The sequence below is a fragment of the Gadus macrocephalus genome, chromosome 1 (genome assembly GCF_031168955.1).
Source record: "Gadus macrocephalus chromosome 1, ASM3116895v1".
NCBI lineage: Eukaryota > Metazoa > Chordata > Actinopteri > Gadiformes > Gadidae > Gadus > Gadus macrocephalus.
In genome coordinates, this window is record NC_082382.1 from 8778140 (window position 1) to 8795033 (window position 16894).

General features: G+C 51.3%; 1 protein-coding gene across 1 annotated transcript in view; it reads right to left on the reverse strand.

Moving 5' to 3' along the window:
• Positions 1 to 16894, reverse strand: part of LOC132461752 (neuron navigator 1-like) — a 102049-nt gene that overhangs the window by 14148 nt on the left and 71007 nt on the right. Inside the window, 6 exon segments of the mRNA XM_060057523.1 lie at positions 62 to 210; positions 598 to 642; positions 1466 to 1957; positions 2122 to 2956; positions 7433 to 7748; positions 9874 to 10012. Coding sequence (XP_059913506.1) covers positions 62 to 210; positions 598 to 642; positions 1466 to 1957; positions 2122 to 2956; positions 7433 to 7748; positions 9874 to 10012 — 1976 coding nt within the window.

The window sequence follows — 16894 nt, forward strand, 5'->3', positions numbered from 1 at the left end:
TGTGCGTGCATGTGTGTGCGTGCATGTGTGTGCGTGCGTGCGTTTGTGTGTGTCAACCCACCCATGGTCGTCCTGGACGTGCGGGGGAGGGAGGTGGGTGAAGACAGCATGGGGGGGGTGAGGGAGTCCGTCATGCTCATGACCACGTGGGAGTGCCTCCGCTCCCCCCTCTCCTTCCCGTCCTCCTCGCCCAGAGGGGCGCCGTGGAAACTGAACAGGGAAGGAGGTACTCTGTCAACGTATATACGTTACATTGTCTCACAGTAAAATAACAAAATACATGTAAGTATGTACTGTGAACTTCTTAAAATCTTTTTTGCAATAATAATTACACTTATAAATATTAATCAAGACATTTGAATATGGCCCAGCCTCAATGATAGCATGGTAGTTGATATTCATGACCAGACAAGACAAGGCCATCCATCTTGTGTAAATGAGACGCTTCGTAAGGCAGAAGTTACACAGCCTGTCTGTCAGTCTGTCAATCGGAGGCTTGCAGGGTGGGGTCGCTGAACACGGGGGGTGCAAGCCCACCCGGCCTGAGGGAGGGTGTGAGTGTGGGAACGTTACTGTGTGGATGTTACGGTAACGTACCTCAGGCCTTTCTTTGGAAGTGTGTTTCTGTCTCTCTGGGAAGAGCTGGGAAGGGGGAGAGAGAGGGAGAGAGAGAGGGGGGGAAAACAAAAGGTTTACTTAAACGTTAATCTAGGGGGTTTATTAAGCCCTCAGGGAAGGAGTTGAGGAAACAATAGGGCCTACTGATTACCACCGTCAACTGATGCCAACCCGCAATTATGACTTCAGTCACTGGGACTCTTAGAGCGCCGATAATAGAGCTGAGGTAATGATGCCCTCGCTGCTCCTTGTTGTGTGTGTGTGCGCATGTGTACGTTTCTATGTGTGTGTGTGTGTGTGTGTGTGTGTGTGTATGTGTGTGTGTGTGTGTGTGTGTCTGTGTGTGTGTGTGTGTGTGTGTGTGTGTGTGTGTGTGTGTGTGTGTGTGTGTGTGTGTGTGTGTGTGTGTGTGTGTGTGTGTGTGTCTGAATTTGGTTAAGTAACAATCCTAATCATTTGGTTCTAATTCTGTCGAGCGCTTGCCAGAACGAAAGCGGCTACTGGCATCACAGCCCCGCGTTCCCCATTGGTTTAAGAAAGCTTTGGTGTTACGTGAAACCATATAAATGGAGAACAAAGGGAATAAAGAACAGTCTGCCACCATTCCTCTGAACTAAAGAGGTCAACAGGCTCAAACCATGACTGCCCACTAGATGGCACTGTATATCAGTTTACAGAATAAGGCGTGATTACAAAATCTATTGTTTACTTTCCCTTAAAACCAACAAAGCAATCCCTTAAAACACACATCAACATGTTAGTGTGTGTGTGTGTGTGTATGTGTGTGTTTGTGTGTATGTGTGTTACAGAGGTATGGACCTATTCAGGGTTCGGTTTGTGTCCTCACCATTCTGTGAGCGTCAGTGAGAGCGTGCTCCCGGAGCTCCAGCTAGCGGGCGGGGGCGTCTCCGTCTGTCTATCCCTGACCATGAGCTCCATCGGCGGGTAGCCCTCCGGCACGTGCTCCCTCTCCTTCTCCCGCTTGTGGGGCTCCGGGGCCAGGCTCATCTGCAGGGACAGGGACTCCATGCTACGGTGCAGGCCCGAGATGCGTGGGTAGACCAGGGTGGGGGAGGAGGTGGTGCTGCTGCCCCCCACCCCGAGTGAGGAGAGCTGCCGGGGACCCAGGCCGATGCCCGAGCTGGAGAAGCAGGCGGAGGAGTTGACGTTGAGCACGGGGGCCGGGAGGGCCCCCGCCGAGCTGACCAGGTCCTGGAGCTTGGAGTAGGGGGGGATCTTCGGGGGCAGCTGGTCCTGGATGCCCATCCCCACCTCCACGCTGCTGCAGCTCAGCTTGTCCGCGGAGGGCGGCTTCCCCAGGCTGCGGGCGCCGGGCGGTCTGAGGACAGGAGGGGGGGGGGGGGGGGGGGGGACGACACACAGCGGCTCATTCACATGCACACGTACGGAGCGGGGACCGCTGGATCATGTTGGAGCTAGCTCGGGCTAGCTTGTGTGTGAAAGCGTTGTGCCTGTGTGCGAGGTCTCTCTCGGTCACCGTACCTGTGTGTGCTCGGCGAGGGCAGGTCGGCACTCGCTTTGCCGCTGGGGGGCCTCAGACCCGGCGGCTTCCCTCCCCCGTTCTCCAGGGGGGTCTGGGCGGGGCTGCCCTTCAGGGACCCCCCTCCTCCGCACTCTGAGTCCGACACCACCGCCTTGGCCTTGGCCCTCTCCTTCTCCTTCTCGCGGTCCGTCTGGTTGACCGGGCTGTGGATCCCCCGGCCCCCGGGCCTCCCCGGCCCCGGGCCCCCGGGGCCCATGCCCGAGGCGGGCTCCTTGAGCCGGGAGCCCTGGGGGGCCCCGGGGGACGGCTTGGCCGGCCCCGAGCCGGGGTCCATGGTGGTGCTGATGGGCCGGGCGGAGCTGGGCCGCGTGAGGGTGAGGGTGCTGGTCTTGGCGGGGCGGGGCAGCGAGCGGTACTGGAGGGAGCCCCGGGCGCTGGGGGACAGGAAGCCGCTCGGGTCCCCGCTCAGGACGTCCAGGCTGGTCTTCCGGCTGCTGCCGGCCACCGGCTTGACGGGGATACCAGACGTCTTGGGGGTCTTTGCCACGCAGGGCCCGGCGGCGGGGCCCCCACCTGCGCTCGTCCCGTTGGGATGATGTGCGCCGTTGTGGGCGGCGGCGGCGGCGGCGGCGGTGGCGGCGGCGGGCTTCTTGAAGCCGAAGTTCCCCCCGGTGGAGGGCCGGACCAGGCCCGACGGGGGTTTCCTCTGCTCGCCAGTGCTGGGGGGATGGGTCCTGTGGTCTTTTCCAGCGTCTGAAGAGGAGCGCTGGAGTCCCGCCGTCTTCACCGCTAACCGAGACTTATCCACCGGCTTCCCCTCTGACTTCACCGTGCCTGGAGGGACCGGGGAGAGGGAGAGAGGGAGAGGGAGAGAGAGAGGAGGGAGAGAGGGAGAGAGGGAGAGAGGGAGAGAGAGAGAGGGAGAGGGGGAGAGAGAGAGAGAGAGGAGGGAGGGCGAGGGAGAGAGGGAGAGGGAGAGAGAGAGGAGGGAGAGAGGGAGAGGGGGAGAGAGAGAGAGAGAGGTGGGAAGGCGAGGGAGAGAGAAAGAGAAAGAGAAAGAGAGAGAGGGAGAGGGAGAGGGAGAGGGAGAGAGGGGGAAAGAAGGAGAGAAACAAAGAAAGGGAAGAAGGAACACATGTTATTTCATCATCTCTCTCTCACACACACACACACACACACACACACACACACACACAAACACACACACAAACACACACACAAACAAACGAAGGTGGCTCTCTTTGTTGACTGACATGAAACCAACGCGACAATATTAGGAAGGTCTGATAATACATCTTTCCTGGACATCACACAGACAGCTGCAGAGAGTCAGTGAGCAGACATCCCACAGACAGCAGCACAGAGTCGTACCCTCACTGTTATCTTTCGCTTACTCTCCTTTTCCATCCCCATGAGCTGAAATAGCTCTCGTTTTTTTATTCCGAGTAATTCTGTGTGTCTGTGTGTCGTGGCTGAGATTAACTTGGGCAGAGGCGGTCTGGAAAAGACACGTTCAAAGTCCCGTAGTGTGTCTGCGGGCTCACAATTGCATGCCACGCACAACGAGTCCCAGATTCTGCCCTCTGAATCGCAGGGCTGTTCAGACTCCGACCGGAGCCACCTTGTGCGCTGAGCGTCGACAGGCGACGATGGGAAGCCCACCTGAAAGGCATTACGCTGGTTTGGGAATGAGTCATTACAGGGCAGTTACTATGAGCGCTCGCACGCGGGCGGGCCGCCTTAAAGGGTATGTGAAGGGGTTCGTTATACAAGGTTTATATACAAGGCATTAACACAGTGGTACAACTGCTGCAGTAAAAGAGACCCACCAGCCTAATACATCTGGAGCCACTTAAAGGGTATTTATAAAGCCACGAATGGCAAATATACACACGTGCACATGCCTAACCAACACACACACACACACACACACACACACACACACACACACACACATACATGCGCGCGCATGTGCATGCATGCTAACACACCCAGTTAGATGTACCAAACACACACACACACACACACACACACACACACACACACACACACACACACACACACACACACACACACACACACACACACACACACAGACACAGACACACACACACACACACACACACACACACACACACACACACACACACACACACACACGCACACACAGCCAGCATTATCTGGTTCTTCAAAAGTTTGCCAGCGACACCATACACTTGGAAAGCCTATGAAAATTGTTTTTACATGTCGAATCATAAAACCCAATCTTATTACTGGTGGTACACACATTGGCCACGCTTTGGCACTGGGAGATATCACACAAAGACACACACACACACACACCCAACCGATGTGCTGGCAGAGGGGAGGGCTTGTTGAGAGGGTTTTTAAAGAGTAACATCACACTTATATTACCATGAGCACGCTGATAGTAATGAGACCACAGGAAGAAAAACAGAGACAGAAAGTGACTGTGATCCCTTCACTCACGTCTAAACCACATCTGACGGGGCTTTGAGACGCATAGATAAACTGTTGTATCCACGAGGACAGACCTGTACTATGTGTGGTACTGCACTGTGTGGTACTGCACTCGGAGGGCGGTTGACTCCTGACTCTGAAGCACATCGGCAGTACTTTAGACTCAGTTCTGGTGAGTCAAGAAGATATGTGACAACATCTTAAAGCTTATCCACCACTGACCTGGAAACAGGTGGTGTGAATGTAACTCTACGAGAAACTAGAAACATTGCAACTATGTGGGCCCTTTGTACCCTGTTCTACAATCAGAGGTAAAGATCAGCAGACAGACATAAGGAGAGCAGATTCCCCTGAGGGACGCCGTTGGTGGAAGGGTGGATCGTCTGGGAAGGGTTTTCACATCTAAGGCAGATTTCTGTGCTGGATGGAGGACATGGAAAGAGCATGGGATGGGAATCCTCTTACATAGTTTTCCACACATTTCCCAATCCATTAACATATGGGCATGCACTCACACATACACCCACCCATACATATACACATGCGTAAGGAATGAACCTAAAGCCAAATAACGTATCGTTTTATTAAGAGAAAGATTCTGCAAGGTCAGGAGGCATATTCATACATCCGTTCTGTACTCTGGGGAGAGGTGGACTTCTGAGAGTATCATTCCGTTTTAGTTACCCAAGTAAACACATTGATGAATCAGAAATATTCCCAGACAACCTTCGCCCACTTCTGCTTTCAATCTGAATACAAATACGATGCCTTCACAAATACTTTGTCTTTGTATAAACAAACACAAACACACAGCCTCAAATTCGGTCATTTCCAGTAAATTCATAACAGTAGTTCTCCCTTAGAGTCTGCAACTCAGACTCCAGAACTCTGCTTACAGCCTCTTCACCATTGACCGGAGCCTAACACTGTCCATGTGTATCGTATAGCATGGTACGCATGTCTGTGTAACTACTGTATACATATCATATATGAGACATGTCGGCTGACGACCAGAACCACAGTAAAAAGCCCAAAAAAGGGAGCTGCGCTGTGGGGACAGAATGATGAACACCTTGCCCTGTCAGGAAAATATTACTCCTCATGGGTCTCACACACTCTGTCTCAACACTGCCAAAGCCCCTATTACACACGCACAAGTGCACACACACACACACACACACACACACACACACACACACACACACACACACACACACACACACACACACACACACACACACACACACACACACACACACACACGACAGGAAAGACCCACAGATTTGAGACGTGGTTTAATGGGACCCACAAACTCTAAGGAGTGTGTGTCGTATCTGGCTGAGTCCACAGTGGCTCCGACTCTATTAAATCATCTTTCCACTGGTCTATAAATGGTCTACAACTAACTATGATACAAGAGAGACGGATCAACGACCAGACAGGCAGAGTGTCGATTCAACTGTCATTAATAACAGAGACACAGTGCGTGTCTAAACAGGCTCTCACCTCAACCTGAATGTGTTCACTTATCTGTCATTTCAACAGCTGGCCCGACAGAGAGAACCTGTTTACCCAGCCGCGGGCGGCGCCTACCGACACCTGAAAACATCACGGCCACTATCTGCCTGTTTCAGTTCCTGTCAATACCAGTGTGTGTGTGAGTGTGTGAATGTGATTTTGGGTTGGATCAACCCAACAAAGAGTGAGCTCAAAATGCACACAAAGCATATTATCACCATCATCTAGCTTTTATTGACTGTGTGTTTGTGTGTGTGTATGTGTGTGTGTGTGTGTGTGTGTGTGTGTGTGTGTGTGTGTGTACAGTATATGTGTTGGTGTGCGTGTGTGGGTGGGTGCGCCTGTGCGTGTGTGTGTGTTTACTTAACACCTAGTGGGATGGGTGACAGCCATTTTGGCTGCCACAAATAAAGAAATGTGTGCTTTATGTTCTTTCCTAGAAACACTCTCTCTCTACACCATTGAAACACAGACAGAGACTCTACACAGTGTCTCTTGTCCAGTTGTTTGGGGTACAAGTCCTTTATTCAAGGACTAGAAACTCCCCCCCTCTCTCCCAGACCTTTGATTGGCCGGGGCTCAATGATAAAAATAACATGTGCGTGTGGGTGTGCGTGTGTGTGTGTGTGTGTGTGTGTGTGTGTGTGTGTGTGTGGGGGTGAGTGTGTCAGTTGGGGTTGGCAGGAAGGGAGTGTGGGCGGAGGCGATGGGCGTTTGATACATGGCAGCACTCTGTAAAGCCCCAGGAGGGAGAGCTGCAGCTGGGGATGGATGTGTGTGTGAGAGAGCCACAAAGAGCCAGAGAGCTGACTGTGTGACTGTGTGTTGGGGACAAAGGCAGGAAAGAGGGTGAGGAAAATCAAGGGGGAGAGGGAGGGACAGAGAGAGAGAGAGAGAGAGAGAGAGAGAGAGAGAGAGAGAGAGAGAGAGAGTGAGAGAGAGAAAGGGACAGAGATAAAAGTGATGTACAGAGATGGATGGAGAGAGAGAGAGGTGTAGAGCAAAAGAGAGAGAGAGAGAGGGAGAGAGAAAGAAAGGAAGAGAGTCATTTAGAGACGTAGAGAGAAAGAGAGAGACGTTGAGAAAGAGAGAGAAAGTGGGAGAAAAGGAAGGACGATAGAGAAGTAGAGAGAGAGCAAGAGAACAAGAGAATGAGAGGGAGAGAGAGAGAGAGAGAGAGAGCTCATGGAAGGAAGAGAGAGAGACGTTGAGAGAGGGAGAAGGAGGAAGCTAATAGAGAGGAAAAACCAGTGTGAAAACCTAACAAATCCCTTGCCGGACGTCCATGCGTCAGTGTGTCCCGCCGCTCACCTGCCCCCTTGAGGCCGCTGGGCGCGGTGTGCGTGATGGGGGCGGTGACCCCCACCGGGGGGTTGCGCCCGGGCCTCTTCAGCATGTTGGACTGGCCCAGGGTCTGGGGCCGGCGCAGCTCTCCCCGCCCCGCCTCGGGGCCCTCCCCGGCCGGCCGCGCCTTCTTCCACTTGTTGGCCGGCTCCGCCTTGAGGCTGCCCGTGTCGTAGAGGCCCCCGCCGCCCAGGCTCTGGCGCTGGCCCTGCTTGGGGTCCTCGCTGTCCCAGGACAGCCCGCTCTCCGCCAGCAGGGTCCTCTTCTCTGCGTCCGTACGGAGCTGGAAGGGGGGGGGAGGAGAACACGATGACGATAATACATGGATGCTTGTTTCATTGGATACAGATCCAGTGAACCACAGACTTGTTTTTCAAAAGCTCTTTCCCGGACCAGGTTGAAATGTTCTAATGAAATAAGTAAAACAGACACGTGGGACTGTCTCGTCTGACTGGTTCCTCTGGAGCCTGAGAGCACTCAAAACCGTCCCTGTCTGGCCGTCCTGTCTGCCTCGCCTCCCCGCTCCCCGTCCTATCTGCTCCTCTACTCAACACGACGAGACGTTGAGCCCAGACAGCAGCTCAGACACATCCCAGGACACACACCCACTCAGGATGAACCGGTGCGTCCCCATTACCGGTTCGTGGACGAAAGCAAAGTGAAGTAAAAGCATTGGGCGGCATGTGGCTCAGGAGGTAGAGCAGGTCGGCTGAAGGTTGCTCGTTCAATGCCCGGCTCCTCCTAGCTGAGCGCTGGGGTGTCCCTGAGCGAGACGTCTAACCCTAGCTGCTCCTGATGAGCTGGCTGTCACCTTGCATGGTTGACACCGTGTTGACACACTGTGTGCATGAATGGGTGAATGTTGGCAATATTGTAAAGCGCTTTTTTAGTGGCCACTGGTTAGCAAAACGCTGTACAAGTGCAGTTCATCCACCGTCATCGGTGGGCTGTGCGTGTGAGTTGAGGCAGGTGTTCTCCTCCTCCTAGGTCCGGCAGCGAGTCAAAGAGCGTGTGAACGTTGGGCTGCGTCGGCGCGGGACAGGTCGCTGCACCCTCATGTCACCATGGATTCCTCTTTTATTAAAACCAACAGACCCCCTTGGACAGGTTCCCATCCCACCAGGAATGCGTAGGAGAGTGTGTGTGTGTTTAAGAGTGTGCGTGGGTGCTGTCCGTCCACCCGATGCTGATAAAACACTGTTGTTTTCTCAGACACGCGCTGTAAAAGGTAGAATGCGTCACACATGCATGCTCTGCTAGATCTGACGCAAACATTAATAACGCCACAGACACAGAGATAAACACTTAAGGTCCAAATACACACACACACATACATGTGCTAGCATGGACAGGAAGGGAAGAGGGTTGGTTACCATGGCAATGATGCCATTGCAGGGCAATGGTTGCTATGGGTACTGCACCAAGGCGTGGAGGATGGTACTGAGGGTCTTCCGGCTGGTTGGCCGGGATACAGGACTGCAGATGGCTTTGTGTGTGTGTGTGTGTGTGTGTGTGAGTATCTGTGTGTGTGTGTGTGTGTGTGTGTTTTCATGTGTGTGTCAGTATCTCTATGTAGGTGATCTTATTCTGTGTCTGAGACGAGAGTTGTCTGTGTGTGTGTATGCGTGTGTTTGTGTGTGTGCTTCTGTGTGTGTGTGTGTGTGTGTGTGTGTGTGTTTTATGTGTATACTCACACATGCGTACATATGTATGCACGAGTGTGTCTATGTGCAGCTTTTTGAGTCCTGGATCTGTCTGTGCGACAACTGATACAGACAAAGGTTTGTGGCGCACTCTCGGCTTCTCTGTGCTAGGGTTGCCATGGTTACGTCGATTTGCTCCATCTCTTCTCTTCCTCTTCCTATTATACCGTCTGCCTTCACTCCCACCACACCAGTCAGATAAGCCGTAGCGCGGAGGTGTGACCTACATCACACACTCTAGGAAAGCACCCGCCCCCCCTCCAACCCACCCACCACACACAGACTCCATCCCACGCTGTCTCATACTGTCTGGTGGGTAAGTCGAGGCTACACTAGGTGTGCTGCAGTGCACAAAGCTACAAGCTACACAAGGACCTCTGATGTAGCTCTGGCGTGAGGGAAGGGCTGATTCTGATTTCGTTGGTGAGGTTTTGTCCATAATTTAAGACTATTTTATGCACCCAAATAAATGTTCTGAAATAGATTTCAACCTGGAAGTGGAATGCAATAATATATTTTTCAGAGAAGCTTGAATAGAAATAGGTTTTTTTTTTTTGTCCATGTTCATATTAGTTCCCAGTTCCTCATTTCAGTTCTCTGAATCGGTTCGTTACCGAGTACACGCTTCCTATTCGACTTCATGCAGCAGGCAGTATTTGGGTGCATCTCTGTGTATGCCTTATAGGATAGGTTGAAGTTACTTACCACAACCCCTGAGTTCCTGCGGGAGCCAATAGGAGTCGTTGGGAGGGAGTTGAGGACGGGGCTGGTGTTGAACTCCTCCGAGCTGAGGTTGTCCGAGCCGTCACTCAAACCACTGCTGATGGAGCTGCTCTCGTCCCAACTGTAAAGACAAACATGAATACACACATCAATCCTCCTGATCATCAGCAACAATCAAACATCAGTAACAAGTAGGGACAGGTGAACAGACACTTTATCCAGACTGCAATAAACACTGCAATATATCAACAAAACACGACAACGCGAAACATCTCTTCCTGTGTTAACTGATTTATGAACTGATGGGCAAAGGGATGTACATGACAACCAATGTAAAAGTGTTCTTATAAAGCGGAAAAACATATCCAGTTATGATTCATCGGTTAGTTCTTAATAAGCTGCCAAACTTAGAAACCCAAATGTGTGTGATGGTGAACAACTCGTTGGAACCAGTTGCTGCCTGAATTCCAGCCGACATGACACGCCTCGACATATTAAGTTCAATTGATACAAAGTAAGTGGAGCACATCTGTCATCTGATATCAGAAAATAAAGTAGAACAAAGAGGGGGAGAGTGTCATCAGCGATGTGCAACACGGTCTGTGTGTTTGTGTGTGTACGCGTATGTGCTGTGTAAATGTATGTGTGTGGGGGGGGGGCACATCCGTGTGTGTGTGTGTACAGTATGTAGGTCATGGTAAGGAAGTAAAGGTTAGGCTCTGATCCTCATTAGGGTCATTGTAGGTATGTCGGTCCATAAAGGAAGCGAGGGCTGATGCTGTCTAGGACTAGAGGGGGATGGGGTGGGGAGATTCAGGGCGTGTTCGGGGGGGTGGGGGGGGGGGGGGGGCGCCCATGCCTTCCGGATGGGCGCATCTATGGGTCACATTGTGCCCAGGGGTGGACACTGGATGGGGGAGGGAGAGGGGAGCACGATGCCCCCCCCCCCACCTCCCCCATAGCCCGTGGGTTTTTGAAACACTAGATATGATGAGATTGTTTGTAGTGGCTGACTGTCAAGCTGCCGCGCCTGTACGTCAAAATAAGATTAAGGTTAAGTCCCGGCGGCGGGGCGGACGTGCCCAGACGCCCCGCCGGACCTGGTCTGTCAGGTTCCGGCGCCCCGGATCCCAGTCCGGCCGCGTCGGGCTTTGGGGTTTCTACCTTCATTATATTCGCCATAAAAGATGCGGCCCAAACAACGATTAGAGATCATTCATTCTGATCCTTCGTGCTTCATTCCTAATTATCGGTATTAGAAGGATTGACTTAATGTTGCGGTTGGATTTGGGCGTCACTAATAACGTCCCTCTTTCTCCAGAATCCTCTTTGTCTCACACCCTGCTGCTATTCGGCAGGCCCGGCGCCGTCTGCCCGCCCAGCCGCGCCTTTGTGAGCGATAATTCTCTCTCTCTCTGCTGAATTATTCACACGACTGGAATGAAAACAACATTAATGAAACCACTGTATCGCCCTGGTGACTGTTACCACACACAGACAACAGACGGACACAAAAGGAGTTCTAGGGGTCAGAGTTCACGTTCAACAGCTCGATAGCCCTGTCTAGATCAGCTGATGTGACCTGCTGTTTATCCCAGCATCCACTGGAACGGACGATAAAATCAGCGCTTTAAAAGCAGCATCACCACCGTCACTTCATAACCACTATTACCAAGACAATTGAGTGGCCCCAATTAGCCCTATGGAGCAGCCAAAACCACAATAACATCTGATTTGATGAGTCTGATCTGAGCTGGATAGCACAACCGCTGTGCAGCATGGCTACGCACACAGCGTTCCACACCTCTCCACAGCTCTTTGTTCGATGGTTTTCCCATTGACACTGCAGAGGACTAATAGAGCCCGTTAGTGAGAAAGAGGGCCGAGACTCCGTATGTCAAGTAGGAAGAGGTTTGGGAGGAAGCACCGGGAACAAAGGAAAACAAGCGATTGTAAGGGAAGAGAGAGGGAGAGAAGGGAGAGAAGGGAGAGAGGGAGGGAAAAGAGTGAGGGAGGGAATAGAGAGAAGGGAGAGAGGGAGGGAAAAGAGTGAGGGAGGGAATAGAGAGAGGGAGGAAAGAGAGAGAAGGAGCGAAGAAAGAGAGAAAGGGGGGAAAAGAGAGAGGGAGGGAAAGGATGGAGGAGAGCTCAAGAGAGGATGACACATAAAGAAGCGTTCTGCTGACGTGATTCATCAGCCCTCCAGAAGATCCATCTCTGGTTCTTTCCTGTGCTGTTCCTGCAGCCCAACAACCCACCCCTTCTCCCATCCTTTCTCCTCGTCTCCCCTCCATCCTTCCTTCCTTCCTTCCTTCCTTCGACACCAGCTGCAGACATCTCTCTCTCCCTCTCCCTCTCTCTCTCTCTCTCTCTCTCTCTCTCTCTCTCTCTCTCTCTCTCTCTCTCTCTCTCTCTCTCTCTCTCTCTCTCTCTCTCTCTCTCTCTCTCTCTCTCTCTCTCTCTCTCTCCCTCTCTCTCTCAGCAGCTGCAGAAACTGGAGGCTAATATTAGCGAGTCCATTTGTCTCACGTTGGCTCAAGATTAGCCAGTGTCCGACTCCCAGGGCGTTAATGAATCTCAATCACACAGTTTACACGTCACTTCTTAATTCACCTTAATTTGCTCTGGCCTATCTTCGCTCCCCAAACACACACACACACACACACACACACACACACACACACACACACACACACACACACACACACACACACACACACACACACACACACACACACACACACACACTTCAAATTCCATTTCAAAATAGTTATCTGAAATTAGAAATCTAAAATGTATTAGCAAAATAAAATGCATATAATGTCCGTATAGTAAAGCTATTAAGGGGTCAAACAAACAGCTGCTGAATATTCCCATGAATGTTAACCCCATCAGCATTTGGCAAATGGCTACCAAGTGTAAGCAAACAGCCGTAGGGTACAAACTTGACATTGAAAAACGCTCTCCTGTCGCACTAACTTAATCAGTCAAATGAAAATCAACAATGATTTGATTTTGGGCGGCACTTAATGTCGGTTAAGTTGAGGTGTGTTTGATTAAACTCATCGTTCAACCCAGACTCCATTTCCTCCTTGCCAACCAGCCAAATGCAACATAGGCTCTGAAGTCACGGTGGATTGAAGTTCCACGTTGGTTATGGTTAGTTTAAGAAAAATACCCCCCCCCCCCCCCCCGCTGTCATCCCTCATAAAACCACACATGTGCCAGGGGAGAAGAACGGCATTGAAACAAAGCAGCTGAGTATCCAGTCATCAAGAGATATCAGGACATGAACAGAAACACAGGAATCACTCAGAGATGTCATCTCTTTGTCTGATGTGCAGGAAAGGGGAACATCCACAACACACACACACACACACACACACACACACACACACACACACACACACACACACACACACACACACACACACACACACACAGTGCTACTGCCTAATAAGCTAGTCAGAGAGTGGTTCAGTAGCGCCCAGTGAGCTAAGTAGCCAGTGTGGTTAATGGCCCTCTGTCTCCCTGCTATTCAGACCACGCTCTAATTGCCCTGATATCTCCATGAATGCTCCTCTCTGCTGCGCACAGAGCGCTCTGGTAGGGAGGTCTCCATCTATTCTACTTGCACACACTTATTTCCGTTTTCTTGCCCACAGTTGTTGCATTTTCTCACATGACATAAAGAGTACCTCCTTCTTATCGTTTCTGCGCTTATCTCAGTTCCTCTCCCTCTTCCTCTTTTTCGGTTCTGAACCAGCCACAAACGCATCTTCCGGTTCTTCTCAGGGTTTCATGTTTCTCTGTGTTCACCCGCAGTGTGTTTGCTGCCTCTGGAGGCGGGGGGTGTGTGATGATGTGATGGTCACATCACAAACAGGTCAGAGAAAGCCTGGAGACAGCGGAGCTGAGCCCGTGGGCTGCATCGTGGCAGAGCTGGCCGGAGCTGGAGTCCTGCCAGCTCGAGAAAACAGACTTTGATTGGTCGATAACCTATTCCCTGAGCTAACATCAGCAAACAGTGTGGAGGCCAAAACAATAAACCATGCTTTTTGCTACAGTGTGGAGGAAAAGGGGGGGCGATGTCAGCCGTCGGGACTTCCTGAATGAGCTTTACGCTGATAGCCTTCGGTTGACAACACGACCTTGGTTGAGAGGATTTACAACAAGGTGACGGCTGGCGAAAGAAGAGGGCATGTTTACCGTTTCCTTCCTCCTTGACATAAGGGCTGGTTAACCAATGAACTAATCACCTGATCCATAGTCCCAGGAGACCACTGAGGAGGCTATCGCTGCCAATCACTCGATCAGAGAGACGATACAATGACAATCAACCCGGCAATCAATGGAGTTATCCGATTTGAACTAAGTAGATGCATAATTAGCAACTAAATGAATATGAAGCTATTCAGGCTGAATTCCCCTCTAGGCTGAGGGGGAATCGGAGCACCGTGTGGGGACCTCGTGCCGGTGAGGGTGAACAATGCATTCTCACTAATGAGGAGCTCGCAGGAAACAAACCAGGAGTACCGTGCCTCTTGCAGAGACGACCGATTGAGGGGTTCCTGAGGGGCACAAGTCATGTGTCAACGGATGGACAGTTTGATAAAAATGATAAAACTATAAAAACAGAGCAAAGGAATCCTTCCAAGCGTGAGGCTCAATCGACCACGTGTCGCCACATACGTGGTTCGGGCGGGGGGGGAGAGTTCTATTTTCACATGACTACGACCCAATGTGGATGGAAAGTGTTTCTGCTGCCACGAGTGGACAGGAAGTTTCCATTCCTATTAAAATCCACCCCGTCGCATGGCAGGATCCGGAATGGCTAAATCAGATGGTGTCCGATGATGCGTGCGTCGGCTGATGACATTCAGGAGAATGGAAAACAGGGCAGTGCCCGTCTGGCTCAGAGAAACCAGGGGGGCTAAAGAAGATCATAAATCCCCTTGATTATACACCGAGGGATACAACATAGTGAGGCCGCGTCGGACAAAATGACGAGTTAAGAGAGGCTCAGCGTGCCTTGCTGCGGGCGCGTCCAGCGCAGCGGGCCGGCGGAGGGAAGTGGAACTCAGGGAGCGGCATTAGCTCAGGGAGTAGAGCGGGTTGACTGTTGACCGGAAGGTTGCTAGTTCGATCTCCGGCTCCTCCAAGCTTAGTGTGCGGAGGTGTCCCTGAGCGAGACACCTCACCCTGACTGCGCCTGACCAGCTGGCTGTCGCCCTGCGAGGTTGACTCCGCTGTCGGTGTGTGAATCGGTGACTCAATGGTTGTAAGTCGCTTTGGATAAAGTGTCAGCAAAGTCCCCTCAATGTAAACGGAGCGTGACCTCCTGATGGTCAGGGTCATCCAGGAGCAGCAGCCACGCCGCCTTCAGCGCTCCAGGACGGGGGACGTTATCTAAAGCTCGATCTGCCACGTTCTGCCAAGAAGACCCACCAACGGATTCAGTCCAACAATCAGGGCTGGGGTTACGCAAATGCAATCTCGGTGCGACATCAATCAAGTCCGGTGGATAGGATCCAGATTGAGATAAGAGGAAAGCCGTGCTTGGAAGGAGAGCTAGCCAAGGGCCACAATCCATTAATGCCTGGTGACCTTACAGTCCGGTTAAGTTTCTTTACTTAACCACCACCACTACATAAAAAATAAAGGTTTTATAACCACCCCACCAAAAGCCCTGCAAAGCTGCCTCCCAGTATAATTATGAACCCATCCTATGGTCATCTTCGGCCAATAAAAAGAAAAGGAATGAGGAATGGGCCCTGTCTTAAATAGATTAACGTCCAGTTTCTGACATGCACGGCAAGTCACCCCGCCAACCACGTGCGCAGGAGTACATTCGCACACACACACACGTAACGACCGGGTTTCCATGGAGAGCAGCATGAGCAGCCACACCCGTGGGCCCGTTGGGAACCCAAAGCTTTCACGCTCCCGAGCACAGCCAAGGTCTGACCTGGCAGAGACCTCTTCTGCGGACCGCCGTACACAACACACACACAGGCCCGTCTAAATGTCCCCGGACTACCGTCTGATGCGTTTACGATTAAATTATTATCAAATAAAATAGACGATTCAAGGTTTAATGTGACAATCGGTAAGAAATTTCGAAGGTTAAAAAGGGGGGGCGAAATGTGGTTGGTGAAAGCACAGATGGTCAACAATACGGGTACCTGGAACCCTTCCCTGGCAGCAGGGCGGGCACACACACACACACACACACACACACACACACACACACACACACACACACACACACACACACACACACACACACACACACACACACACACACTTGGACTTCAAGTGGTCGTCTACTAAGAGCATATCAGATTGCTACTAAAAAAAATCTGTTTCAAATAAGATTTTGTATTGGATGAGTAAACTACAGGTTAGTTAAGTATTTGCTTACTGTCTGGATAACTGGATAACTGGATTGCTTAGAATTTGTTGTATTTGTAATGTTAGTTACATTACCAATGCACAATGTTATAAATGCATAACTGTTAAAAAGGGTTCATGTCAAATTGTCATATATTAAAATACCTTTTGTGAGGTGATAAGATAATGTTCATACTATCCATATCCAACCAGATTCCATCCCCAGTGATGACATTGCTGAGACACCACCGACTGTAAACGCCTCCCTGTTTTAACAGCATGCGTATCGGGGTTGAAATTAATAATTATTATCATTAATTTTCGAGAGCATATTTAGTCAATGCATGGAACAAGGCTGTGAGAACGGTTGTAATTAAGATAATGCTGCTCTGCTATCTTTCTCCCCATTTCTCACGTCACTGTTGGGTGAGCTAATTCTACTGTTAACCCCCGGGTCAGTGTTGAGGGGGGGGGGGGGGGGGGGGGGGGGGGAGGGGGGATTCTCCCGTTGGTGTTGAAAGAGACTTAGTAACACACAGGAGTGAAACATTGACAGACAACAATGTCCCTCCAACCGCCTCGGCTCAGCGGGTTAACCATCCACCAGGAG